This window comes from Nansenia antarctica (genome assembly GCF_963989245.1).
Source record: "Nansenia antarctica genome assembly, chromosome: 8".
Classification (NCBI taxonomy): Eukaryota; Metazoa; Chordata; class Actinopteri; order Argentiniformes; family Microstomatidae; genus Nansenia; species Nansenia antarctica.
In genome coordinates, this window is record NC_137678.1 from 250,979 (window position 1) to 278,653 (window position 27,675).

At 49.9% G+C, this 27,675-nt stretch overlaps 1 protein-coding gene across 1 annotated transcript in view; it reads right to left on the bottom strand.

Moving 5' to 3' along the window:
- kiaa1109 (KIAA1109) overlaps positions 1 to 27,675 on the bottom strand; it is a gene marked incomplete at its 5' end in the record, with an annotated part of 198,847 nt that overhangs the window by 92,826 nt on the left and 78,346 nt on the right. The window contains 4 exons of the mRNA XM_080537762.1: positions 20,622 to 20,672; positions 21,909 to 22,002; positions 22,741 to 22,992; positions 24,291 to 24,528. Of these exons, the coding sequence (XP_080393888.1) occupies positions 20,622 to 20,672; positions 21,909 to 22,002; positions 22,741 to 22,992; positions 24,291 to 24,528 (635 nt within the window). The remainder of the gene's footprint in view (positions 1 to 20,621; positions 20,673 to 21,908; positions 22,003 to 22,740; positions 22,993 to 24,290; positions 24,529 to 27,675) is intronic.

Consider the following 27,675-nt stretch of genomic DNA (forward strand, 5'->3'; position numbering starts at 1 on the left):
GCAGTCCATTTACCATTTACCATTTAACTAAGCATGTGGTCATTATTATTTCCTGTATGTCTAAAACCACAAACGAAGTTCCTTTGGGGAGAAGTTAAGTCATTATAATCTAAATCTTTTCATGCTCCAGTTTAGTTTAGTTATGCTTTCACAACAATGCAACTTATCAGAAGTCAACTATATAGGGTAACATTAATGTAAACATGTGTTTTGGTAAAGTTTTCACTTATTACACGACAAGCACATTCCACACATTCACAGCCGACAGCATGCAGGTCACGGGTGCTTCAGAAGGCAGGGTTCAGGTATGAAGGCAGGGTTCAGGTATGAAGGCAGGGTTCAGGTATGAAGGCAGGGTTCAGGTATGAAGGCAGGGTTCAGGTATGAAGGCAGGGTTCAGGTATGAAGGCAGGGTTCAGGTATGAAGGCAGGGTTCAGGTATGAAGGGTTCAGGTATGAAGGCAGGGTTCAGGTATGAAGGCAGGGTTCAGGTATGAAGGCAGGGTTCAGGTATGAAGGCAGGGTTCAGGTATGAAGGCAGGGTTCAGGTATGAAGGCAGGGTTCAGGTATGAAGACAGGGTTCAGGTATGAAGGCAGGGTTCAGGTATGAAGGCAGGGTTCAGGTATGAAGACAGGGTTCAGGTATGAAGGGTTCAGGTATGAAGGCAGGGTTCAGGTATGAAGGCAGGGTTCAGGTATGAAGGCAGGGTTCAGGTATGAAGGCAGGGTTCAGGTATGAAGGCAGGGTTCAGGTATGAAGGCAGGGTTCAGGTATGAAGACAGGGTTCAGGTATGAAGGCAGGGTTCAGGTATGAAGGCAGGGTTCAGGTATGAAGGCAGGGTTCAGGTATGAAGGCAGGGTTCAGGTATGAAGACAGGGTTCAGGTATGAAGGCAGGGTTCAGGTATGAAGGCAGGGTTCAGGTATGAAGGCAGGGTTCAGGTATGAAGGCAGGGTTCAGGTATGAAGACAGGGTTCAGGTATGAAGGCAGGGTTCAGGTATGAAGGCAGGGTTCAGGTATGAAGGCAGGGTTCAGGTATGAAGGGTTCAGGTATGAAGGGTTCAGGTATGAAGGCAGGGTTCAGGTATGAAGGCAGGGTTCAGGTATGAAGGCAGGGTTCAGGTATGAAGGCAGGGTTCAGGTATGAAGGCAGGGTTCAGGTATGAAGGCAGGGTTCAGGTATGAAGGCAGGGTTCAGGTATGAAGGGTTCAGGTATGAAGGCAGGGTTCAGGTATGAAGGCAGGGTTCAGGTATGAAGGCAGGGTTCAGGTATGAAGACAGGGTTCAGGTATGAAGACAGGGTTCAGGTATGAAGGCAGGGTTCAGGTATGAAGGCAGGGTTCAGGTATGAAGGCAGGGTTCAGGTATGAAGGCAGGGTTCAGGTATGAAGGCAGGGTTCAGGTATGAAGGCAGGGTACAGGTATGAAGGCAGGGTTCAGGTATGAAGGGTTCAGGTATGAAGGCAGGGTTCAGGTATGAAGGCAGGGTTCAGGTATGAAGGCAGGGTTCAGGTATGAAGGCAGGGTTCAGGTATGAAGGCAGGGTTCAGGTATGAAGACAGGGTTCAGGTATGAAGGCAGGGTTCAGGTATGAAGGCAGGGTTCAGGTATGAAGGCAGGGTTCAGGTATGAAGGCAGGGTTCAGGTATGAAGGCAGGGTTCAGGTATGAAGGCAGGGTTCAGGTATGAAGGCAGGGTTCAGGTATGAAGGCAGGGTTCAGGTATGAAGGCAGGGTTCAGGTATGAAGGGTTCAGGTATGAAGGCAGGGTTCAGGTATGAAGGCAGGGTTCAGGTATGAAGGCAGGGTTCAGGTATGAAGGGTTCAGGTATGAAGACAGGGTTCAGGTATGAAGGGTTCAGGTATGAAGACAGGGTTCAGGTATGAAGGCAGGGTTCAGGTATGAAGGCAGGGTTCAGGTATGAAGGCAGGGTTCAGGTATGAAGGCAGGGTTCAGGTATGAAGGCAGGGTTCAGGTATGAAGACAGGGTTCAGGTATGAAGGCAGGGTTCAGGTATGAAGGGTTCAGGTATGAAGGCAGGGTTCAGGTATGAAGGCAGGGTTCAGGTATGAAGACAGGGTTCAGGTATGAAGGCAGGGTTCAGGTATGAAGGGTTCAGGTATGAAGGGTTCAGGTATGAAGGCAGGGTTCAGGTATGAAGGCAGGGTTCAGGTATGAAGGCAGGGTTCAGGTATGAAGACAGGGTTCAGGTATGAAGGCAGGGTTCAGGTATGAAGACAGGGTTCAGGTATGAAGGCAGGGTTCAGGTATGAAGGCAGGGTTCAGGTATGAAGGGTTCAGGTATGAAGGGTTCAGGTATGAAGGCAGGGTTCAGGTATGAAGGCAGGGTTCAGGTATGAAGGCAGGGTTCAGGTATGAAGGCAGGGTTCAGGTATGAAGGCAGGGTTCAGGTATGAAGGCAGGGTTCAGGTATGAAGGCAGGGTTCAGGTATGAAGGGTTCAGGTATGAAGGCAGGGTTCAGGTATGAAGGCAGGGTTCAGGTATGAAGGCAGGGTTCAGGTATGAAGGCAGGGTTCAGGTATGAAGGCAGGGTACAGGTATGAAGGCAGGGTTCAGGTATGAAGGCAGGGTTCAGGTATGAAGGCAGGGTTCAGGTATGAAGGCAGGGTTCAGGTATGAAGGCAGGGTTCAGGTATGAAGACAGGGTTCAGGTATGAAGACAGGGTTCAGGTATGAAGGCAGGGTTCAGGTATGAAGGCAGGGTTCAGGTATGAAGGCAGGGTTCAGGTATGAAGGGTTCAGGTATGAAGGCAGGGTTCAGGTATGAAGGCAGGGTTCAGGTATGAAGGCAGGGTTCAGGTATGAAGGCAGGGTTCAGGTATGAAGGGTTCAGGTATGAAGGCAGGGTTCAGGTATGAAGGCAGGGTTCAGGTATGAAGGCAGGGTTCAGGTATGAAGGCAGGGTTCAGGTATGAAGGGTTCAGGTATGAAGGCAGGGTTCAGGTATGAAGGCAGGGTTCAGGTATGAAGGCAGGGTTCAGGTATGAAGGGTTCAGGTATGAAGGCAGGGTTCAGGTATGAAGGCAGGGTTCAGGTATGAAGGCAGGGTTCAGGTATGAAGGCAGGGTTCAGGTATGAAGGCAGGGTTCAGGTATGAAGGCAGGGTTCAGGTATGAAGACAGGGTTCAGGTATGAAGGCAGGGTTCAGGTATGAAGGCAGGGTTCAGGTATGAAGGGTTCAGGTATGAAGACAGGGTTCAGGTATGAAGGCAGGGTTCAGGTATGAAGGCAGGGTTCAGGTATGAAGGCAGGGTTCAGGTATGAAGGCAGGGTTCAGGTATGAAGACAGGGTTCAGGTATGAAGACAGGGTTCAGGTATGAAGGCAGGGTTCAGGTATGAAGGCAGGGTTCAGGTATGAAGGCAGGGTTCAGGTATGAAGACAGGGTTCAGGTATGAAGGCAGGGTTCAGGTATGAAGGCAGGGTTCAGGTATGAAGGCAGGGTTCAGGTATGAAGGCAGGGTTCAGGTATGAAGGCAGGGTTCAGGTATGAAGACAGGGTTCAGGTATGAAGGCAGGGTTCAGGTATGAAGGCAGGGTTCAGGTATGAAGGCAGGGTTCAGGTATGAAGGGTTCAGGTATGAAGGGTTCAGGTATGAAGGCAGGGTTCAGGTATGAAGGCAGGGTTCAGGTATGAAGGCAGGGTTCAGGTATGAAGGCAGGGTTCAGGTATGAAGGCAGGGTTCAGGTATGAAGGGTTCAGGTATGAAGGGTTCAGGTATGAAGGCAGGGTTCAGGTATGAAGGCAGGGTTCAGGTATGAAGGCAGGGTTCAGGTATGAAGGCAGGGTTCAGGTATGAAGGCAGGGTTCAGGTATGAAGGCAGGGTTCAGGTATGAAGGCAGGGTTCAGGTATGAAGGCAGGGTTCAGGTATGAAGGGTTCAGGTATGAAGGCAGGGTTCAGGTATGAAGGGTTCAGGTATGAAGGCAGGGTTCAGGTATGAAGGCAGGGTTCAGGTATGAAGGCAGGGTTCAGGTATGAAGGCAGGGTTCAGGTATGAAGGCAGGGTTCAGGTATGAAGACAGGGTTCAGGTATGAAGGCAGGGTTCAGGTATGAAGACAGGGTTCAGGTATGAAGGCAGGGTTCAGGTATGAAGGCAGGGTTCAGGTATGAAGGCAGGGTTCAGGTATGAAGGCAGGGTTCAGGTATGAAGGCAGGGTTCAGGTATGAAGGCAGGGTACAGGTATGAAGGCAGGGTTCAGGTATGAAGGCAGGGTTCAGGTATGAAGGCAGGGTTCAGGTATGAAGGCAGGGTTCAGGTATGAAGGCAGGGTTCAGGTATGAAGACAGGGTTCAGGTATGAAGACAGGGTTCAGGTATGAAGGCAGGGTTCAGGTATGAAGGCAGGGTTCAGGTATGAAGGCAGGGTTCAGGTATGAAGGCAGGGTTCAGGTATGAAGGGTTCAGGTATGAAGGCAGGGTTCAGGTATGAAGGCAGGGTTCAGGTATGAAGGCAGGGTTCAGGTATGAAGGCAGGGTTCAGGTATGAAGGCAGGGTTCAGGTATGAAGGCAGGGTTCAGGTATGAAGGCAGGGTTCAGGTATGAAGGGTTCAGGTATGAAGGCAGGGTTCAGGTATGAAGGCAGGGTTCAGGTATGAAGGCAGGGTTCAGGTATGAAGGCAGGGTTCAGGTATGAAGGGTTCAGGTATGAAGGCAGGGTACAGGTATGAAGGCAGGGTTCAGGTATGAAGGCAGGGTTCAGGTATGAAGGCAGGGTTCAGGTATGAAGGCAGGGTTCAGGTATGAAGGGTTCAGGTATGAAGGCAGGGTACAGGTATGAAGACAGGGTTCAGGTATGAAGGCAGGGTTCAGGTATGAAGGCAGGGTTCAGGTATGAAGGGTTCAGGTATGAAGACAGGGTTCAGGTATGAAGGGTTCAGGTATGAAGACAGGGTTCAGGTATGAAGGCAGGGTTCAGGTATGAAGGCAGGGTTCAGGTATGAAGGCAGGGTTCAGGTATGAAGGCAGGGTTCAGGTATGAAGGCAGGGTTCAGGTATGAAGACAGGGTTCAGGTATGAAGGCAGGGTTCAGGTATGAAGACAGGGTTCAGGTATGAAGGCAGGGTTCAGGTATGAAGGCAGGGTTCAGGTATGAAGGCAGGGTTCAGGTATGAAGGCAGGGTTCAGGTATGAAGGCAGGGTTCAGGTATGAAGGCAGGGTTCAGGTATGAAGGGTTCAGGTATGAAGGCAGGGTTCAGGTATGAAGGCAGGGTTCAGGTATGAAGGCAGGGTTCAGGTATGAAGGCAGGGTTCAGGTATGAAGGCAGGGTTCAGGTATGAAGGCAGGGTTCAGGTATGAAGGCAGGGTTCAGGTATGAAGGGTTCAGGTATGAAGGCAGGGTTCAGGTATGAAGGCAGGGTTCAGGTATGAAGGCAGGGTTCAGGTATGAAGGCAGGGTTCAGGTATGAAGGCAGGGTTCAGGTATGAAGGCAGGGTTCAGGTATGAAGGCAGGGTTCAGGTATGAAGGCAGGGTTCAGGTATGAAGGCAGGGTACAGGTATGAAGGCAGGGTTCAGGTATGAAGGCAGGGTTCAGGTATGAAGGCAGGGTTCAGGTATGAAGGCAGGGTTCAGGTATGAAGGCAGGGTTCAGGTATGAAGGCAGGGTTCAGGTATGAAGGCAGGGTTCAGGTATGAAGACAGGGTTCAGGTATGAAGGCAGGGTTCAGGTATGAAGGCAGGGTTCAGGTATGAAGGCAGGGTTCAGGTATGAAGGCAGGGTTCAGGTATGAAGGCAGGGTTCAGGTATGAAGGCAGGGTTCAGGTATGAAGACAGGGTTCAGGTATGAAGGCAGGGTTCAGGTATGAAGGGTTCAGGTATGAAGGGTTCAGGTATGAAGGCAGGGTTCAGGTATGAAGGCAGGGTTCAGGTATGAAGGCAGGGTTCAGGTATGAAGACAGGGTTCAGGTATGAAGGCAGGGTTCAGGTATGAAGACAGGGTTCAGGTATGAAGGCAGGGTTCAGGTATGAAGGCAGGGTTCAGGTATGAAGGGTTCAGGTATGAAGGGTTCAGGTATGAAGGCAGGGTTCAGGTATGAAGGCAGGGTTCAGGTATGAAGGCAGGGTTCAGGTATGAAGGCAGGGTTCAGGTATGAAGGCAGGGTTCAGGTATGAAGGCAGGGTTCAGGTATGAAGGCAGGGTTCAGGTATGAAGGGTTCAGGTATGAAGGCAGGGTTCAGGTATGAAGGCAGGGTTCAGGTATGAAGGCAGGGTTCAGGTATGAAGGCAGGGTTCAGGTATGAAGGCAGGGTTCAGGTATGAAGGCAGGGTTCAGGTATGAAGGCAGGGTTCAGGTATGAAGGCAGGGTTCAGGTATGAAGGCAGGGTTCAGGTATGAAGGCAGGGTTCAGGTATGAAGGCAGGGTTCAGGTATGAAGGCAGGGTTCAGGTATGAAGGCAGGGTTCAGGTATGAAGGCAGGGTTCAGGTATGAAGGCAGGGTTCAGGTATGAAGGCAGGGTTCAGGTATGAAGGCAGGGTTCAGGTATGAAGACAGGGTTCAGGTATGAAGGGTTCAGGTATGAAGGCAGGGTTCAGGTATGAAGGCAGGGTACAGGTATGAAGGCAGGGTTCAGGTATGAAGGCAGGGTTCAGGTATGAAGGCAGGGTTCAGGTATGAAGGCAGGGTTCAGGTATGAAGGCAGGGTTCAGGTATGAAGACAGGGTTCAGGTATGAAGACAGGGTTCAGGTATGAAGGCAGGGTTCAGGTATGAAGGCAGGGTTCAGGTATGAAGGCAGGGTTCAGGTATGAAGGCAGGGTTCAGGTATGAAGGGTTCAGGTATGAAGGCAGGGTTCAGGTATGAAGGCAGGGTTCAGGTATGAAGGCAGGGTTCAGGTATGAAGGGTTCAGGTATGAAGGCAGGGTTCAGGTATGAAGGCAGGGTTCAGGTATGAAGGCAGGGTTCAGGTATGAAGGGTTCAGGTATGAAGGCAGGGTTCAGGTATGAAGGCAGGGTTCAGGTATGAAGGCAGGGTTCAGGTATGAAGGCAGGGTTCAGGTATGAAGGCAGGGTTCAGGTATGAAGGCAGGGTTCAGGTATGAAGGGTTCAGGTATGAAGGCAGGGTTCAGGTATGAAGGCAGGGTTCAGGTATGAAGGCAGGGTTCAGGTATGAAGGCAGGGTTCAGGTATGAAGGCAGGGTTCAGGTATGAAGGCAGGGTTCAGGTATGAAGGCAGGGTTCAGGTATGAAGGCAGGGTTCAGGTATGAAGACAGGGTTCAGGTATGAAGGCAGGGTTCAGGTATGAAGGCAGGGTTCAGGTATGAAGGCAGGGTTCAGGTATGAAGGCAGGGTTCAGGTATGAAGACAGGGTTCAGGTATGAAGGCAGGGTTCAGGTATGAAGGCAGGGTTCAGGTATGAAGGGTTCAGGTATGAAGACAGGGTTCAGGTATGAAGGCAGGGTTCAGGTATGAAGGCAGGGTTCAGGTATGAAGGCAGGGTTCAGGTATGAAGGGTTCAGGTATGAAGGCAGGGTTCAGGTATGAAGGCAGGGTTCAGGTATGAAGGCAGGGTTCAGGTATGAAGGGTTCAGGTATGAAGGCAGGGTTCAGGTATGAAGGCAGGGTTCAGGTATGAAGGCAGGGTTCAGGTATGAAGGCAGGGTTCAGGTATGAAGGCAGGGTTCAGGTATGAAGGCAGGGTTCAGGTATGAAGACAGGGTTCAGGTATGAAGGCAGGGTTCAGGTATGAAGGCAGGGTTCAGGTATGAAGGCAGGGTTCAGGTATGAAGGGTTCAGGTATGAAGGGTTCAGGTATGAAGGCAGGGTTCAGGTATGAAGGCAGGGTTCAGGTATGAAGGCAGGGTTCAGGTATGAAGGCAGGGTTCAGGTATGAAGGCAGGGTTCAGGTATGAAGGGTTCAGGTATGAAGGGTTCAGGTATGAAGGCAGGGTTCAGGTATGAAGGCAGGGTTCAGGTATGAAGGCAGGGTTCAGGTATGAAGGCAGGGTTCAGGTATGAAGGCAGGGTTCAGGTATGAAGGCAGGGTTCAGGTATGAAGGCAGGGTTCAGGTATGAAGGGTTCAGGTATGAAGGCAGGGTTCAGGTATGAAGGCAGGGTTCAGGTATGAAGGCAGGGTTCAGGTATGAAGGCAGGGTTCAGGTATGAAGGCAGGGTACAGGTATGAAGGCAGGGTTCAGGTATGAAGGCAGGGTTCAGGTATGAAGGCAGGGTTCAGGTATGAAGGCAGGGTTCAGGTATGAAGGCAGGGTTCAGGTATGAAGACAGGGTTCAGGTATGAAGACAGGGTTCAGGTATGAAGGCAGGGTTCAGGTATGAAGGCAGGGTTCAGGTATGAAGGCAGGGTTCAGGTATGAAGGCAGGGTTCAGGTATGAAGGGTTCAGGTATGAAGGCAGGGTTCAGGTATGAAGGCAGGGTTCAGGTATGAAGGCAGGGTTCAGGTATGAAGGCAGGGTTCAGGTATGAAGGGTTCAGGTATGAAGGCAGGGTTCAGGTATGAAGGCAGGGTTCAGGTATGAAGGCAGGGTTCAGGTATGAAGGCAGGGTTCAGGTATGAAGGGTTCAGGTATGAAGGCAGGGTACAGGTATGAAGGCAGGGTTCAGGTATGAAGGCAGGGTTCAGGTATGAAGGCAGGGTTCAGGTATGAAGGCAGGGTTCAGGTATGAAGGGTTCAGGTATGAAGGCAGGGTACAGGTATGAAGACAGGGTTCAGGTATGAAGGCAGGGTTCAGGTATGAAGGCAGGGTTCAGGTATGAAGGGTTCAGGTATGAAGACAGGGTTCAGGTATGAAGGGTTCAGGTATGAAGACAGGGTTCAGGTATGAAGGCAGGGTTCAGGTATGAAGGCAGGGTTCAGGTATGAAGGCAGGGTTCAGGTATGAAGGCAGGGTTCAGGTATGAAGGCAGGGTTCAGGTATGAAGACAGGGTTCAGGTATGAAGGCAGGGTTCAGGTATGAAGACAGGGTTCAGGTATGAAGGCAGGGTTCAGGTATGAAGGCAGGGTTCAGGTATGAAGGCAGGGTTCAGGTATGAAGGCAGGGTTCAGGTATGAAGGCAGGGTTCAGGTATGAAGGCAGGGTTCAGGTATGAAGGCAGGGTTCAGGTATGAAGGGTTCAGGTATGAAGGCAGGGTTCAGGTATGAAGGCAGGGTTCAGGTATGAAGGCAGGGTTCAGGTATGAAGGCAGGGTTCAGGTATGAAGGCAGGGTTCAGGTATGAAGGCAGGGTTCAGGTATGAAGGCAGGGTTCAGGTATGAAGGCAGGGTTCAGGTATGAAGGCAGGGTACAGGTATGAAGGCAGGGTTCAGGTATGAAGGCAGGGTTCAGGTATGAAGGCAGGGTTCAGGTATGAAGGCAGGGTTCAGGTATGAAGGCAGGGTTCAGGTATGAAGGCAGGGTTCAGGTATGAAGGCAGGGTTCAGGTATGAAGGCAGGGTTCAGGTATGAAGGCAGGGTTCAGGTATGAAGGCAGGGTTCAGGTATGAAGGCAGGGTACAGGTATGAAGGCAGGGTTCAGGTATGAAGGCAGGGTTCAGGTATGAAGACAGGGTTCAGGTATGAAGGGTTCAGGTATGAAGACAGGGTTCAGGTATGAAGGCAGGGTTCAGGTATGAAGGCAGGGTTCAGGTATGAAGGCAGGGTTCAGGTATGAAGGCAGGGTTCAGGTATGAAGACAGGGTTCAGGTATGAAGGAAGGGTTCAGGTATGAAGGCAGGGTTCAGGTATGAAGACAGGGTTCAGGTATGAAGACAGGGTTCAGGTATGAAGGCAGGGTACAGGTATGAAGGCAGGGTTCAGGTATGAAGGCAGGGTTCAGGTATGAAGGCAGGGTTCAGGTATGAAGGCAGGGTTCAGGTATGAAGACAGGGTTCAGGTATGAAGGCAGGGTTCAGGTATGAAGGCAGGGTTCAGGTATGAAGGCAGGGTTCAGGTATGAAGGCAGGGTTCAGGTATGAAGGCAGGGTTCAGGTATGAAGGCAGGGTTCAGGTATGAAGACAGGGTTCAGGTATGAAGGCAGGGTACAGGTATGAAGGCAGGGTACAGGTATGAAGACAGGGTTCAGGTATGAAGGGTTCAGGTATGAAGGCAGGGTTCAGGTATGAAGGCAGGGTTCAGGTATGAAGGCAGGGTTCAGGTATGAAGGCAGGGTTCAGGTATGAAGGCAGGGTTCAGGTATGAAGACAGGGTTCAGGTATGAAGGCAGGGTTCAGGTATGAAGGCAGGGTTCAGGTATGAAGGCAGGGTTCAGGTATGAAGGGTTCAGGTATGAAGGCAGGGTTCAGGTATGAAGGCAGGGTTCAGGTATGAAGGCAGGGTTCAGGTATGAAGGCAGGGTTCAGGTATGAAGGCAGGGTTCAGGTATGAAGGCAGGGTTCAGGTATGAAGGCAGGGTTCAGGTATGAAGGCAGGGTTCAGGTATGAAGGCAGGGTTCAGGTATGAAGACAGGGTTCAGGTATGAAGGCAGGGTTCAGGTATGAAGGCAGGGTTCAGGTATGAAGGCAGGGTTCAGGTATGAAGGCAGGGTTCAGGTATGAAGGCAGGGTTCAGGTATGAAGGCAGGGTTCAGGTATGAAGGCAGGGTTCAGGTATGAAGGCAGGGTTCAGGTATGAAGGCAGGGTTCAGGTATGAAGGCAGGGTTCAGGTATGAAGACAGGGTTCAGGTATGAAGGCAGGGTTCAGGTATGAAGGCAGGGTTCAGGTATGAAGGCAGGGTTCAGGTATGAAGGCAGGGTTCAGGTATGAAGGCAGGGTTCAGGTATGAAGGCAGGGTTCAGGTATGAAGGCAGGGTTCAGGTATGAAGGCAGGGTTCAGGTATGAAGGCAGGGTTCAGGTATGAAGGCAGGGTTCAGGTATGAAGGGTTCAGGTATGAAGGCAGGGTTCAGGTATGAAGGCAGGGTTCAGGTATGAAGGCAGGGTTCAGGTATGAAGGGTTCAGGTATGAAGGCAGGGTTCAGGTATGAAGACAGGGTTCAGGTATGAAGGCAGGGTTCAGGTATGAAGGCAGGGTTCAGGTATGAAGGCAGGGTTCAGGTATGAAGACAGGGTTCAGGTATGAAGGCAGGGTTCAGGTATGAAGGCAGGGTTCAGGTATGAAGACAGGGTTCAGGTATGAAGGCAGGGTTCAGGTATGAAGGCAGGGTTCAGGTATGAAGGCAGGGTTCAGGTATGAAGGCAGGGTTCAGGTATGAAGGCAGGGTTCAGGTATGAAGGCAGGGTTCAGGTATGAAGGCAGGGTTCAGGAGGTATGAAGACAGGGTTCAGGTATGAAGGCAGGGTTCAGGTATGAAGACAGGGTTCAGGTATGAAGACAGGGTTCAGGTATGAAGGCAGGGTTCAGGTATGAAGACAGGGTTCAGGTATGAAGACAGGGTTCAGGTATGAAGGCAGGGTTCAGGTATGAAGGCAGGGTTCAGGTATGAAGGCAGGGTTCAGGTATGAAGGCAGGGTTCAGGTATGAAGGCAGGGTTCAGGTATGAAGGCAGGGTTCAGGTATGAAGACAGGGTTCAGGTATGAAGACAGGGTTCAGGTATGAAGGCAGGGTTCAGGTATGAAGGCAGGGTTCAGGTATGAAGGCAGGGTTCAGGTATGAAGGCAGGGTTCAGGTATGAAGGGTTCAGGTATGAAGGCAGGGTTCAGGTATGAAGGCAGGGTTCAGGTATGAAGGCAGGGTTCAGGTATGAAGGCAGGGTTCAGGTATGAAGGCAGGGTTCAGGTATGAAGGCAGGGTTCAGGTATGAAGGCAGGGTTCAGGTATGAAGGGTTCAGGTATGAAGGCAGGGTTCAGGTATGAAGGCAGGGTTCAGGTATGAAGGCAGGGTTCAGGTATGAAGGCAGGGTTCAGGTATGAAGGGTTCAGGTATGAAGGCAGGGTACAGGTATGAAGGCAGGGTTCAGGTATGAAGGCAGGGTTCAGGTATGAAGGCAGGGTTCAGGTATGAAGGCAGGGTTCAGGTATGAAGGGTTCAGGTATGAAGGCAGGGTACAGGTATGAAGACAGGGTTCAGGTATGAAGGCAGGGTTCAGGTATGAAGGCAGGGTTCAGGTATGAAGGGTTCAGGTATGAAGACAGGGTTCAGGTATGAAGGGTTCAGGTATGAAGACAGGGTTCAGGTATGAAGGCAGGGTTCAGGTATGAAGGCAGGGTTCAGGTATGAAGGCAGGGTTCAGGTATGAAGGCAGGGTTCAGGTATGAAGGCAGGGTTCAGGTATGAAGACAGGGTTCAGGTATGAAGGCAGGGTTCAGGTATGAAGACAGGGTTCAGGTATGAAGGCAGGGTTCAGGTATGAAGGCAGGGTTCAGGTATGAAGGCAGGGTTCAGGTATGAAGGCAGGGTTCAGGTATGAAGGCAGGGTTCAGGTATGAAGGCAGGGTTCAGGTATGAAGGGTTCAGGTATGAAGGCAGGGTTCAGGTATGAAGGCAGGGTTCAGGTATGAAGGCAGGGTTCAGGTATGAAGGCAGGGTTCAGGTATGAAGGCAGGGTTCAGGTATGAAGGCAGGGTTCAGGTATGAAGGCAGGGTTCAGGTATGAAGGGTTCAGGTATGAAGGCAGGGTTCAGGTATGAAGGCAGGGTTCAGGTATGAAGGCAGGGTTCAGGTATGAAGGCAGGGTTCAGGTATGAAGGCAGGGTTCAGGTATGAAGGCAGGGTTCAGGTATGAAGGCAGGGTTCAGGTATGAAGACAGGGTTCAGGTATGAAGGCAGGGTTCAGGTATGAAGGCAGGGTTCAGGTATGAAGGCAGGGTTCAGGTATGAAGGCAGGGTTCAGGTATGAAGGCAGGGTTCAGGTATGAAGGCAGGGTTCAGGTATGAAGACAGGGTTCAGGTATGAAGGCAGGGTTCAGGTATGAAGGGTTCAGGTATGAAGGGTTCAGGTATGAAGGCAGGGTTCAGGTATGAAGGCAGGGTTCAGGTATGAAGGCAGGGTTCAGGTATGAAGACAGGGTTCAGGTATGAAGGCAGGGTTCAGGTATGAAGACAGGGTTCAGGTATGAAGGCAGGGTTCAGGTATGAAGGCAGGGTTCAGGTATGAAGGGTTCAGGTATGAAGGGTTCAGGTATGAAGGCAGGGTTCAGGTATGAAGGCAGGGTTCAGGTATGAAGGCAGGGTTCAGGTATGAAGGCAGGGTTCAGGTATGAAGGCAGGGTTCAGGTATGAAGGCAGGGTTCAGGTATGAAGGCAGGGTTCAGGTATGAAGGGTTCAGGTATGAAGGCAGGGTTCAGGTATGAAGGCAGGGTTCAGGTATGAAGGCAGGGTTCAGGTATGAAGGCAGGGTTCAGGTATGAAGGCAGGGTTCAGGTATGAAGGCAGGGTTCAGGTATGAAGGCAGGGTTCAGGTATGAAGGCAGGGTTCAGGTATGAAGGCAGGGTTCAGGTATGAAGGCAGGGTTCAGGTATGAAGGCAGGGTTCAGGTATGAAGGCAGGGTTCAGGTATGAAGGCAGGGTTCAGGTATGAAGGCAGGGTTCAGGTATGAAGGCAGGGTTCAGGTATGAAGGCAGGGTTCAGGTATGAAGGCAGGGTTCAGGTATGAAGACAGGGTTCAGGTATGAAGGGTTCAGGTATGAAGGCAGGGTTCAGGTATGAAGGCAGGGTACAGGTATGAAGGCAGGGTTCAGGTATGAAGGCAGGGTTCAGGTATGAAGGCAGGGTTCAGGTATGAAGGCAGGGTTCAGGTATGAAGGCAGGGTTCAGGTATGAAGACAGGGTTCAGGTATGAAGACAGGGTTCAGGTATGAAGGCAGGGTTCAGGTATGAAGGCAGGGTTCAGGTATGAAGGCAGGGTTCAGGTATGAAGGCAGGGTTCAGGTATGAAGGGTTCAGGTATGAAGGCAGGGTTCAGGTATGAAGGCAGGGTTCAGGTATGAAGGCAGGGTTCAGGTATGAAGGCAGGGTTCAGGTATGAAGGGTTCAGGTATGAAGGCAGGGTTCAGGTATGAAGGCAGGGTTCAGGTATGAAGGCAGGGTTCAGGTATGAAGGGTTCAGGTATGAAGGCAGGGTTCAGGTATGAAGGCAGGGTTCAGGTATGAAGGCAGGGTTCAGGTATGAAGGCAGGGTTCAGGTATGAAGGCAGGGTTCAGGTATGAAGGCAGGGTTCAGGTATGAAGGGTTCAGGTATGAAGGCAGGGTTCAGGTATGAAGGCAGGGTTCAGGTATGAAGGCAGGGTTCAGGTATGAAGGCAGGGTTCAGGTATGAAGGCAGGGTTCAGGTATGAAGGCAGGGTTCAGGTATGAAGGCAGGGTTCAGGTATGAAGGCAGGGTTCAGGTATGAAGACAGGGTTCAGGTATGAAGGCAGGGTTCAGGTATGAAGGCAGGGTTCAGGTATGAAGGCAGGGTTCAGGTATGAAGGCAGGGTTCAGGTATGAAGACAGGGTTCAGGTATGAAGGCAGGGTTCAGGTATGAAGGCAGGGTTCAGGTATGAAGGGTTCAGGTATGAAGACAGGGTTCAGGTATGAAGGCAGGGTTCAGGTATGAAGGCAGGGTTCAGGTATGAAGGCAGGGTTCAGGTATGAAGGCAGGGTTCAGGTATGAAGGGTTCAGGTATGAAGGCAGGGTTCAGGTATGAAGGCAGGGTTCAGGTATGAAGGCAGGGTTCAGGTATGAAGGGTTCAGGTATGAAGGCAGGGTTCAGGTATGAAGGCAGGGTTCAGGTATGAAGGCAGGGTTCAGGTATGAAGGCAGGGTTCAGGTATGAAGGCAGGGTTCAGGTATGAAGGCAGGGTTCAGGTATGAAGACAGGGTTCAGGTATGAAGGCAGGGTTCAGGTATGAAGGCAGGGTTCAGGTATGAAGGCAGGGTTCAGGTATGAAGGGTTCAGGTATGAAGGGTTCAGGTATGAAGGCAGGGTTCAGGTATGAAGGCAGGGTTCAGGTATGAAGGCAGGGTTCAGGTATGAAGGCAGGGTTCAGGTATGAAGGCAGGGTTCAGGTATGAAGGGTTCAGGTATGAAGGGTTCAGGTATGAAGGCAGGGTTCAGGTATGAAGGCAGGGTTCAGGTATGAAGGCAGGGTTCAGGTATGAAGGCAGGGTTCAGGTATGAAGGCAGGGTTCAGGTATGAAGGCAGGGTTCAGGTATGAAGGCAGGGTTCAGGTATGAAGGGTTCAGGTATGAAGGCAGGGTTCAGGTATGAAGGCAGGGTTCAGGTATGAAGGCAGGGTTCAGGTATGAAGGCAGGGTTCAGGTATGAAGGCAGGGTACAGGTATGAAGGCAGGGTTCAGGTATGAAGGCAGGGTTCAGGTATGAAGGCAGGGTTCAGGTATGAAGGCAGGGTTCAGGTATGAAGGCAGGGTTCAGGTATGAAGACAGGGTTCAGGTATGAAGACAGGGTTCAGGTATGAAGGCAGGGTTCAGGTATGAAGGCAGGGTTCAGGTATGAAGGCAGGGTTCAGGTATGAAGGCAGGGTTCAGGTATGAAGGGTTCAGGTATGAAGGCAGGGTTCAGGTATGAAGGCAGGGTTCAGGTATGAAGGCAGGGTTCAGGTATGAAGGCAGGGTTCAGGTATGAAGGGTTCAGGTATGAAGGCAGGGTTCAGGTATGAAGGCAGGGTTCAGGTATGAAGGCAGGGTTCAGGTATGAAGGCAGGGTTCAGGTATGAAGGGTTCAGGTATGAAGGCAGGGTACAGGTATGAAGGCAGGGTTCAGGTATGAAGGCAGGGTTCAGGTATGAAGGCAGGGTTCAGGTATGAAGGCAGGGTTCAGGTATGAAGGGTTCAGGTATGAAGGCAGGGTACAGGTATGAAGACAGGGTTCAGGTATGAAGGCAGGGTTCAGGTATGAAGGCAGGGTTCAGGTATGAAGGGTTCAGGTATGAAGACAGGGTTCAGGTATGAAGGGTTCAGGTATGAAGACAGGGTTCAGGTATGAAGGCAGGGTTCAGGTATGAAGGCAGGGTTCAGGTATGAAGGCAGGGTTCAGGTATGAAGGCAGGGTTCAGGTATGAAGGCAGGGTTCAGGTATGAAGACAGGGTTCAGGTATGAAGGCAGGGTTCAGGTATGAAGACAGGGTTCAGGTATGAAGGCAGGGTTCAGGTATGAAGGCAGGGTTCAGGTATGAAGGCAGGGTTCAGGTATGAAGGCAGGGTTCAGGTATGAAGGCAGGGTTCAGGTATGAAGGCAGGGTTCAGGTATGAAGGCAGGGTTCAGGTATGAAGGGTTCAGGTATGAAGGCAGGGTTCAGGTATGAAGGCAGGGTTCAGGTATGAAGGCAGGGTTCAGGTATGAAGGCAGGGTTCAGGTATGAAGGCAGGGTTCAGGTATGAAGGCAGGGTTCAGGTATGAAGGCAGGGTTCAGGTATGAAGGCAGGGTTCAGGTATGAAGGCAGGGTACAGGTATGAAGGCAGGGTTCAGGTATGAAGGCAGGGTTCAGGTATGAAGGCAGGGTTCAGGTATGAAGGCAGGGTTCAGGTATGAAGGCAGGGTTCAGGTATGAAGGCAGGGTTCAGGTATGAAGGCAGGGTTCAGGTATGAAGGCAGGGTTCAGGTATGAAGGCAGGGTTCAGGTATGAAGGCAGGGTTCAGGTATGAAGGCAGGGTACAGGTATGAAGGCAGGGTTCAGGTATGAAGGCAGGGTTCAGGTATGAAGACAGGGTTCAGGTATGAAGGGTTCAGGTATGAAGACAGGGTTCAGGTATGAAGGCAGGGTTCAGGTATGAAGGCAGGGTTCAGGTATGAAGGCAGGGTTCAGGTATGAAGGCAGGGTTCAGGTATGAAGACAGGGTTCAGGTATGAAGGAAGGGTTCAGGTATGAAGGCAGGGTTCAGGTATGAAGACAGGGTTCAGGTATGAAGACAGGGTTCAGGTATGAAGGCAGGGTACAGGTATGAAGGCAGGGTTCAGGTATGAAGGCAGGGTTCAGGTATGAAGGCAGGGTTCAGGTATGAAGGCAGGGTTCAGGTATGAAGACAGGGTTCAGGTATGAAGGCAGGGTTCAGGTATGAAGGCAGGGTTCAGGTATGAAGGCAGGGTTCAGGTATGAAGGCAGGGTTCAGGTATGAAGGCAGGGTTCAGGTATGAAGGCAGGGTTCAGGTATGAAGACAGGGTTCAGGTATGAAGGCAGGGTACAGGTATGAAGGCAGGGTACAGGTATGAAGACAGGGTTCAGGTATGAAGGGTTCAGGTATGAAGGCAGGGTTCAGGTATGAAGGCAGGGTTCAGGTATGAAGGCAGGGTTCAGGTATGAAGGCAGGGTTCAGGTATGAAGGCAGGGTTCAGGTATGAAGACAGGGTTCAGGTATGAAGGCAGGGTTCAGGTATGAAGGCAGGGTTCAGGTATGAAGGCAGGGTTCAGGTATGAAGGGTTCAGGTATGAAGGCAGGGTTCAGGTATGAAGGCAGGGTTCAGGTATGAAGGCAGGGTTCAGGTATGAAGGCAGGGTTCAGGTATGAAGGCAGGGTTCAGGTATGAAGGCAGGGTTCAGGTATGAAGGCAGGGTTCAGGTATGAAGGCAGGGTTCAGGTATGAAGGCAGGGTTCAGGTATGAAGACAGGGTTCAGGTATGAAGGCAGGGTTCAGGTATGAAGGCAGGGTTCAGGTATGAAGGCAGGGTTCAGGTATGAAGGCAGGGTTCAGGTATGAAGGCAGGGTTCAGGTATGAAGGCAGGGTTCAGGTATGAAGGCAGGGTTCAGGTATGAAGGCAGGGTTCAGGTATGAAGGCAGGGTTCAGGTATGAAGGCAGGGTTCAGGTATGAAGGGTTCAGGTATGAAGGCAGGGTTCAGGTATGAAGGCAGGGTTCAGGTATGAAGGCAGGGTTCAGGTATGAAGGCAGGGTTCAGGTATGAAGGCAGGGTTCAGGTATGAAGGCAGGGTTCAGGTATGAAGACAGGGTTCAGGTATGAAGGCAGGGTTCAGGTATGAAGGCAGGGTTCAGGTATGAAGGCAGGGTTCAGGTATGAAGACAGGGTTCAGGTATGAAGACAGGGTTCAGGTATGAAGACAGGGTTCAGGTATGAAGGCAGGGTTCAGGTATGAAGGCAGGGTTCAGGTATGAAGGCAGGGTTCAGGTATGAAGGCAGGGTTCAGGTATGAAGGCAGGGTTCAGGTATGAAGGCAGGGTTCAGGTATGAAGGCAGGGTTCAGGTATGAAGGCAGGGTTCAGGTATGAAGGCAGGGTTCAGGTATGAAGGCAGGGTTCAGGTATGAAGGCAGGGTTCAGGTATGAAGGCAGGGTTCAGGTATGAAGGGTTCAGGTATGAAGGCAGGGTTCAGGTATGAAGGCAGGGTTCAGGTATGAAGGCAGGGTTCAGGTATGAAGGGTTCAGGTATGAAGGCAGGGTTCAGGTATGAAGACAGGGTTCAGGTATGAAGGCAGGGTTCAGGTATGAAGGCAGGGTTCAGGTATGAAGGCAGGGTTCAGGTATGAAGACAGGGTTCAGGTATGAAGGCAGGGTTCAGGTATGAAGGCAGGGTTCAGGTATGAAGGCAGGGTTCAGGTATGAAGGCAGGGTTCAGGTATGAAGGCAGGGTTCAGGTATGAAGGCAGGGTTCAGGTATGAAGGGTTCAGGTATGAAGGCAGGGTTCAGGTATGAAGGCAGGGTTCAGGTATGAAGGCAGGGTTCAGGTATGAAGGCAGGGTTCAGGTATGAAGGGTTCAGGTATGAAGGCAGGGTTCAGGTATGAAGACAGGGTTCAGGTATGAAGGCAGGGTTCAGGTATGAAGGCAGGGTTCAGGTATGAAGACAGGGTTCAGGTATGAAGGCAGGGTTCAGGTATGAAGGCAGGGTTCAGGTATGAAGGCAGGGTTCAGGTATGAAGGCAGGGTTCAGGTATGAAGGCAGGGTTCAGGTATGAAGGCAGGGTTCAGGTATGAAGACAGGGTTCAGGTATGAAGGCAGGGTTCAGGTATGAAGGCAGGGTTCAGGTATGAAGGCAGGGTTCAGGTATGAAGGCAGGGTTCAGGTATGAAGGCAGGGTTCAGGTATGAAGACAGGGTTCAGGTATGAAGGCAGGGTTCAGGTATGAAGGCAGGGTTCAGGTATGAAGGCAGGGTTCAGGTATGAAGGCAGGGTTCAGGTATGAAGGCAGGGTTCAGGTATGAAGGCAGGGTTCAGGTATGAAGACAGGGTTCAGGTATGAAGGCAGGGTTCAGGTATGAAGGCAGGGTTCAGGTATGAAGACAGGGTTCAGGTATGAAGGCAGGGTTCAGGTATGAAGGCAGGGTTCAGGTATGAAGGCAGGGTTCAGGTATGAAGGCAGGGTTCAGGTATGAAGGCAGGGTTCAGGTATGAAGGCAGGGTTCAGGTATGAAGACAGGGTTCAGGTATGAAGGCAGGGTTCAGGTATGAAGGCAGGGTTCAGGTATGAAGGCAGGGTTCAGGTATGAAGGCAGGGTTCAGGTATGAAGGCAGGGTTCAGGTATGAAGGCAGGGTTCAGGTATGAAGGCAGGGTTCAGGTATGAAGGCAGGGTTCAGGTATGAAGGCAGGGTTCAGGTATGAAGGCAGGGTTCAGGTATGAAGGCAGGGTTCAGGTATGAAGGGTTCAGGTATGAAGGCAGGGTTCAGGTATGAAGGCAGGGTTCAGGTATGAAGGCAGGGTTCAGGTATGAAGGCAGGGTTCAGGTATGAAGGCAGGGTTCAGGTATGAAGGCAGGGTTCAGGTATGAAGGCAGGGTTCAGGTATGAAGGCAGGGTTCAGGTATGAAGGCAGGGTTCAGGTATGAAGGCAGGGTTCAGGTATGAAGGCAGGGTTCAGGTATGAAGACAGGGTTCAGGTATGAAGACAGGGTTCAGGTATGAAGGCAGGGTTCAGGTATGAAGGCAGGGTTCAGGTATGAAGGCAGGGTTCAGGTATGAAGGCAGGGTTCAGGTATGAAGGCAGGGTTCAGGTATGAAGGCAGGGTTCAGGTATGAAGGCAGGGTTCAGGTATGAAGGCAGGGTTCAGGTATGAAGGCAGGGTACAGGTATGAAGGCAGGGTTCAGGTATGAAGACAGGGTTCAGGTATGAAGGCAGGGTTCAGGTATGAAGGCAGGGTTCAGGTATGAAGGCAGGGTTCAGGTATGAAGGCAGGGTTCAGGTATGAAGGCAGGGTTCAGGTATGAAGGCAGGGTTCAGGTATGAAGGCAGGGTTCAGGTATGAAGGCAGGGTTCAGGTATGAAGGCAGGGTTCAGGTATGAAGGCAGGGTTCAGGTATGAAGGCAGGGTTCAGGTATGAAGGCAGGGTTCAGGTATGAAGGCAGGGTTCAGGTATGAAGGCAGGGTTCAGGTATGAAGGCAGGGTTCAGGTATGAAGGCAGGGTTCAGGTATGAAGGCAGGGTTCAGGTATGAAGGCAGGGTTCAGGTAAGAGTTGTGCGTTAAGGCTACTGTGGTGTGGTAGACTGTGGTATGGTAGACTGTGGTGTGGTAGACTGTGGTATGGTAGACTGTGGTAGACTGTGGTGTGGTAGACTGTGGTGTGGTAGACTGTGGTATGGTAGACTGTGGTAGACTGTGGTGTGGTAGACTGTGGTGTGGTAGACTGTGGTGTGGTAGACTGTGGTAGACTGTGGTGTGGTAGACTGTGGTGTGGTAGACTGTGGTATGGTAGACTGTGGTATAGTAGACGGTGGTATGGTAGACTGTGGTATTGTATTGTATGATGTCTGCTGAGATAGTAGCAGCAACAACATACAGAAACTCTTGTTTGGCTGTGCTGGTAGGAGACGTAGGGAAATCCTCCAGTCTGACGGAGATGGAAGAGAAAGTACAGGAGAGACAGGAAGTAAGAAGAGAAGCACACAGAGACAAAAGAGTAGACAAGGACTTTGCTTTCCCAGTCACATTTGGATTAATATTAGATAAGTATAGACAAGGCTGATAGCATATATAACATCACATGCAATGGAATAATTAGGTTCTGTGTCATTAATCACCCCCAAATGTAATAAAAACAAACGAATACAGGCAAAACTAACTAGTTAGTTACTATTAGTTTTAGTTATTTGAAAAATTACAATCCACAGAGACATAATGTCTTTTGAGAAGAAATGATCCATAAAGACATACATATACAGATGTACTATAACAGTGATTCAACGCATCAGCAAGACACTCTATTTGAGCTGCAACATTTGCAGGAAAAGCACTATACAAATAAAAAGTTATTATTATTATTTGTTCTTGGCACTGTTCTTGGCGCTCTATTTAATGTGGTTCACCACTTTGACGGCATCTTTCAAAGTTTCATCAAGCGCTGGCACCATATCCTTGGCTGCTAATGCCTCTCTATGCAGAAAGCAGTGGTTCTAATGCCTCTCTATGCAGAAAGCAGTGGTTTTAACGCCTCTCTGTTAGACACTTCTGCGATGCCCTCAGCTCCTGGAGTCGTCTTTGAAAGTACCCGACCGGTTTGTCTTGGTCCACGGGATGTTTTGTTTTTACATTTTGATGGTTTCATGCTCTGTTGTGCGAGCACATCACCACACAACACACATAGGGCTTTCACACCGGCAAAAAACCGTGCCCGTTCGCGTTCGGAAACCTCCGAACGTTGGCGCTGTCTGGCGAACAAGCCCGCGGCACGGTTCTTTGCCGGTGTGAAAGCCCTAACACTGGGGTTCAGTCCCTGCACTTTGCCATATTTAGCTACTGCTCGAATGACAGGTGACAGGCTAAGTTGTTGTCAATCAAGTTCTATGTGACTTTGACATTGCAACGGCTAGACTACTGTAAGTCTTTCACGCATGTCTGTCAAAATAAAAGTCCAACATCTGAAAGCTAAGGACTAGAACCATTTTTGTTTTTTCTAGTGTTAAAATAGAATTAAATTAAAAAGTGACCACACACTCCGCGACCCAACGAGTCTGAGACCAACCTCTGAGTGGCGCCCCTCCAGTTGAGAAACACTACTAGAAGACTTTAATCATTGGTGCTTTCATAAAACACCTGATATGAACATTAAGTAAGCTGCAGTACTCACTGGATGTCAGGCGTGATGCCCTCCAGCAGCACGATGTTGACGCCCCCGATGTGAGCAGACGCACACGTCTCTGTCATCTTCTGGTGCAGGATGTCTATCAAACACAGCTTTGGATCAGTTCAGTGCAGAGAGTGCTTCAGATGAAGAAAACATGTCCCAAAATGTAATTACTAAAAGCAAACAAACACATATGATTAGATTACTTTCTTTGCAGCCCAAGGTCGAAAAGTATTTGATGTAATGTGCCACAGTCTGGTGAAAAGGGCCGTATGCCGGAAAAAAGCATATTTTTGCATATTAGGAAAGTTCAAATGTTGAAGAGTTGACTCAATATAACTAAACAGTTATAAATATAAATACTTGTAATTTGTGAGTTGGATTCACTGTGTCTGCCCTAGGCTACTGGGTAAGTGACACATGGCTTGTAAACAAACGTACATTTCAGGACTGTGTGATCATCTAGTTATGTGTAGCTATGTGTTTTTAGCATGTTGATGTTCTATCAGCATGTTGTGATGTAACATGAAGTTAGACGTTTGTAGCAATGGTCCTTATTTGCGCCTACTAGGACCTGTTTTGCGTGTGTTTTGATTCAGAGCGCATTTCTCCGCTATTTGGTTTGAGGTGGACCAACATTAAAATAAGCATATCTTCTTCAACGATTTCAATGTATGACACATCATATCAAAGCTTACAATCTGCACTTTCATAATCTGGAAACAACTGAACAATTACCATGACTTTTTAACCAGACCCTGTCACATATTTGCTTGAGCCAGCCTGCCAGATAGGGTTAGGGTTAGTTAGGGTTACTCTACAGAGCGACTCTCACCCTTCATCTTCTCCTTGAGCGTGAAGCTGCCGTGGATCTTCTTCAGCTCCGCCTCCATGGTCAGCCCGCCGATGTCGGCCTCCAGGTGGGTGCGGTTCACCATGCCGATGCCGAACACGATGAGCGTGACGTGCTGCGGCTCAGAGCTGACCAGGCTGCGGCGCCGCCCCGGGGGCTTGTTGGGGCCGGAGTCCTGCTGCTCGTTCTCAAAGATCACCCGGCAGGGCGGCTCCCCGGGGCTGCGGCCGCCATCTGGCAGAGAGGAGGAGAGCAACGTGGAGGTGAGAACTACGGTGGCCCACCAGGTGGAGAGGAGGAGAGCAACGTGGATGTGAGAACTACGGTGGCCCACCAGGTGGAGAGGAGGAGAGCAACGTGGATGTGAGAACTACGGTGGCCCACCAGGTGGAGAGGAGGAGAGCAACGTGGATGTGAGAACTACGGTGGCCCACCAGGTGGAGAGGAGGAGAGCAACGTGGATGTGAGAACTACGGTGGCCCACCAGGTGGAGAGGAGGAGAGCAACGTGGATGTGAGAACTACGGTGGCCCACCAGGTGGAGAGGAGGAGAGCAACGTGGATGTGAGAACGACGGTGGCCAGACGTCGACTCTGTTGGTCTCATTCCATAAATGTGAAATTGGAACATTGCCTGCTTTTTTTAAAGATTTGTATACCGAATATACCGGTTATCTTGTTGAAGCAATGAAACATTTGAGATGTTGAATGATGTTGTATCATGTTTTTGAAATAAAAGTGATCAAAAACAACTTTTGTAATGGGACCCTTTGAGATCCATCAACGGTACACAAAAGCTTAAATGAAACAACATTAGCAAATAAAAAAAGTCACAATACATTTTGGCTTTGGCATTTGTGTTTTGCTAATGTTGTTGTGTTGTGGCTTTTGCAGTTGTGTTTTGCTAGTCGGTTTTGTGATTTTGTTTTTGTGTTTGTTATAATGTTGATGTGTTTTCAGAATGTTTGGTTGCTTTTATTTAGTTTTGGCACTTTCTTATTGTGTAGTGTTTTGCACCTGAGGGCCACCGGTGGCAGAATAACTTGAATTGAGTAAAAACAGGATAATAATACAGAAGAAGTAGAAGAATGATTTATTTGCCTTGACTTGTCAATACATTTTTAATTGTTCTTTGCTTTAGGCACAGGGTCAGCCATAGTCGGCACCCCTGGAGCAATTAGGGGTCAAGTGCCTTGCTCAAGGGCCCATGCAGCTCCCTCCTGAGGCGGGAATCGAACCAGCGACCTTCCGAGACCTGCTAGACCTGCTAGCCGGCCTCTCTAACCACTAGTCTACCTGTGTGCAGTGCAGTGCTGTGCAGGAGTAGTCCAAGCTGAGACTAAAGTGGTCCTACCAGACACCATGGAAGGAGAAACTAACTGTGACAGAGGTAGATTGCTGCTCAAAGCCCTAAACATGTGACCTCTCGCAGCCAGAACAACAAGACTGCTACAGACTGCCAAAGGGTTAGGGTTAGAGAGAGGTATGGCTACATGAGATGACTATGTGAGACTAGTAACAGCAGTGTCCTTACCTGAGAGGCAGTTCTCAGGAGAGTTCTTCTCCAGGATGCCGGTGGGGTCGGAGATAAGAGAGTAGAAGTTGAGCAGCTTGTACATGTTCTGCCAGCACTCGGCCGAGGGCTCGCTCTGCTCCGACACGGTGATGGAGTCGGAGTCGTCCATCTGGATGGCCATGTGGTCTGCCACGTCCCGCGAGCCCTTCTGGATGGCCATGTGGTCTGCCACGTCCCGCGAGCCCTTCCGGGACACCTGAGAATAACATCATAAAACATAGTTGGTTTATTGCTATGCAATAAATGTCAATTGTTAGAATTTGACATGTTTGCTCCAGGCACAGGGTCAGCCATAGTCTAGACACACGGTCAGCCATAGTCTAGGCACAGGGTCAGTGTTCGGTTCTAGGGTTAAATGCTATATTCTAATTCAGCCTGGTTGTAAAGCAGGCCATGCTAACCCATCGCTAGTTCAAACAGACCGTAGTAGACTTTAAACAACAAAGAGACCCGGATTCAATCATGATTCTTATTTTCTTGCGCATGGAGAGTGAATCCCAGGTCTCGAAAGACCTCGGATTCAAACTGATCTTTTCCTCTCCTGAGCCAGTCATTTTATTCTCAAACACACAAAGACACACATGTACAGGGGGGGCCAGCCTCGTGAGGAAGCCCACATTGCTAAGAACACACATGGGTAGGGGGAGGCGTTTGATGAACAAAACAGTGTTTTAGCAAAATCAGATTTACGACCGGGCCCCTCGGACAACACAATGTCAGGAAGGGGAGGCCTAGCTGGGACAGAAGATAAGGTTGTAAGTTTGTGCACAGCAAAAAGCACAAGGTTGAACCGACGGAATTCACAGAACAGGACAAAGTGTACAGTGTCCTCTTCAACAAACATATTCACAACATTAAAACATTATGAAAACATCATTCAACCCTAACATTTAGCCATAATCTAGATACAGGGTCAGCCATAGTCTAGACACACGGTCAGCCATAGTCTAGGCACGGGGTCAGCCATAATCTAGACACAGGGTCAGTCATAGTCTAGACACAGGGTCAGCCATAGTCTAGGCACGGGGTCAGCCATAGTCTAGACCAGGGGTCCCCAAACTTTTTTCTGTGAGGGCCACATATTTTTTCCTTTCTGTGATGGGGGGCCTGGGTTGGTCTCTAACATAAAATAATATGGAACGGAGTGGAATGGAGGCGGTTGCGCAAAGCAATTGCGCGCAGGAGAGCACTGGTGGATGCAAACAAAGTCTAAACAGTTGAATTTGGATGGAATTTATACCTATAGTGATATGTCAATGAAATATAATCAGTTTTACAGTCTGATACTTGAGGGAGGACCCTCATCATACACGGGGGGACCCATGAAGCAGGGCTGTCTGGGGGTCCTTAAACGAGCATCAAACCCTTAATTTCTTGCATTCTGGTGAATTTAGATGCAATTTGTGCCCTTTCTGCATCAATTTATGGTGGAAATGTCATTATTTATGTAAAGGAAACACAATATTCAGGCACCAGATGACCATTCAAAATGTAATGTAATATAATGCAATATAAGGCTCTCAGGCATTCTGTACTTTCAAATATGTATTCTCCTTGAGCAGTCAACATCAACTATCAGCTATTTCGCTAGCAAACACGAAAGCTAACTTATTTGCGAAACAGCGCCCCCGCCACCACGTCGGTGCAATGCCGCAATTGCAGTTAGAAATTACACGTTGTTCAAAGGGCCGGTCCAAGTGTGGGGGTGGGCCGTGTTCGGCCCGCGGGCCGTAGTTTGGGGACCCCTGGTCTAGACACAGGGTCAGCCATAGTCTAGATACAAGGTCAGCCATAGTCTAGACACAGGGTCAGCCATAGTCTAGACACAGGGTCAGCCATAGTCTAGACACAGGGTCAGCCATAGTCTAGGCACAGGGTCAGCCATAGTCTAGGCACAGGGTCAGCCATAGTCCAGGCACAGGGTCAGCCACAGGGTCAGCCATAGTCTAGACACAGGGTCAGCCATAGTCTAGGCACAGGGTCAGCCATAGTCTAGATACAGGGTCAGCCATAGTCTAGACACAGGGTCAGCCATAGTCTAGACACAGGGTCAGCCATAGTCTAGACACAGGGTCAGCCATAGTCTAGGCACAGGGTCAGCCATAGTCTAGATACAGGGTCAGCCATAGTCTAGACACAGGGTCAGCCATAGTCTAGACACAGGGTCAGCCATAGTCTAGGCACAAGGTCAGCCATAGTCTAGACACAGGGTCAGCCATAGTCTAGACACAGGGTCAGCCATAGTCTAGGCACAGGGTCAGTCATAGTCTAGACACAGGGTCAGCCATAGTCTAGATACAGGGTCAGCCATAGAGTAGACAGAGGGTCAGCCATAGTCTAGACACAGGCTTAGCCATAGTCGGTGCACCTGGAGCAATTAGGGGTTAAGTGCCTTGCTCAAGGGCACATGCATTTCTCAGCTCACTGACACTGTACAGTATAGTTTGTTTTGCAGAGACCAGCTCCTCAACTGGGATACAAACTGAATTGTTTCTCAATTTAGAAGGATTTCTACAGTAGTTTCCCCAAACATGCAGTAAATTATTCTTATTATTAGTGTGCTTGCTGTAGCAAGCAGCACTATATGTTATTGTTCATATATATTTGCTCATGCTTTCTGGAAGGTTACGGATAACGGTTTACCCACAATTCAACTTTTTGTGGACACTTTTGCCCGATAGGAATGAATGAGAGTGCCATTTATCTTTTTAAAAATGTTCACACATTTTGTAAACTGCTGTCAAGACTACCATTGTAAGTCGATATACACACATTTTAAATCACCATGTTCAGCTCTTCACACTGTCACTCAAAATCTGAACATATACAGTGGGGGGAAAAGTATTTGATCCCCTGCTGATTTTGTAAGTTTGCCCACTTACTAAAGCCCCTTTCACACATACGAGCCTTCCCAGTAGATTCCATGCAATTTCCAGGGTCGACGTCTGAATGGGACTGACCAGGGAAATCCTCTCGGGCAGTTACCCTGGTCCAGACATGTATAATTCCATGCAATTTACAGGGTCGCTGTATGTCTGAATGGACCCTGAAGATTGCCTGGTCAGTCTCCTTTCACAGCTGTCCTGCATCGCGCAACCAGCAGGGCAGAGCGATAAGAACCGCCCCAGACTCCAAATATCGCTACTGCTAAATATAATTCCACAACTGGACATGAACTCCCATGAAGCAAGTCAAAACACGAAAATCTGCGCTCACTACCTTTTCCAGTTGAACATAAACTAAACTATTTAAATGCTGCTATTGTTTGCGAAGTTACAAGATCCTTACATCCCACCATTTTTTAGTTGATCCCAAAGTCTGTTCAGACCCAGGCAGGGAGACC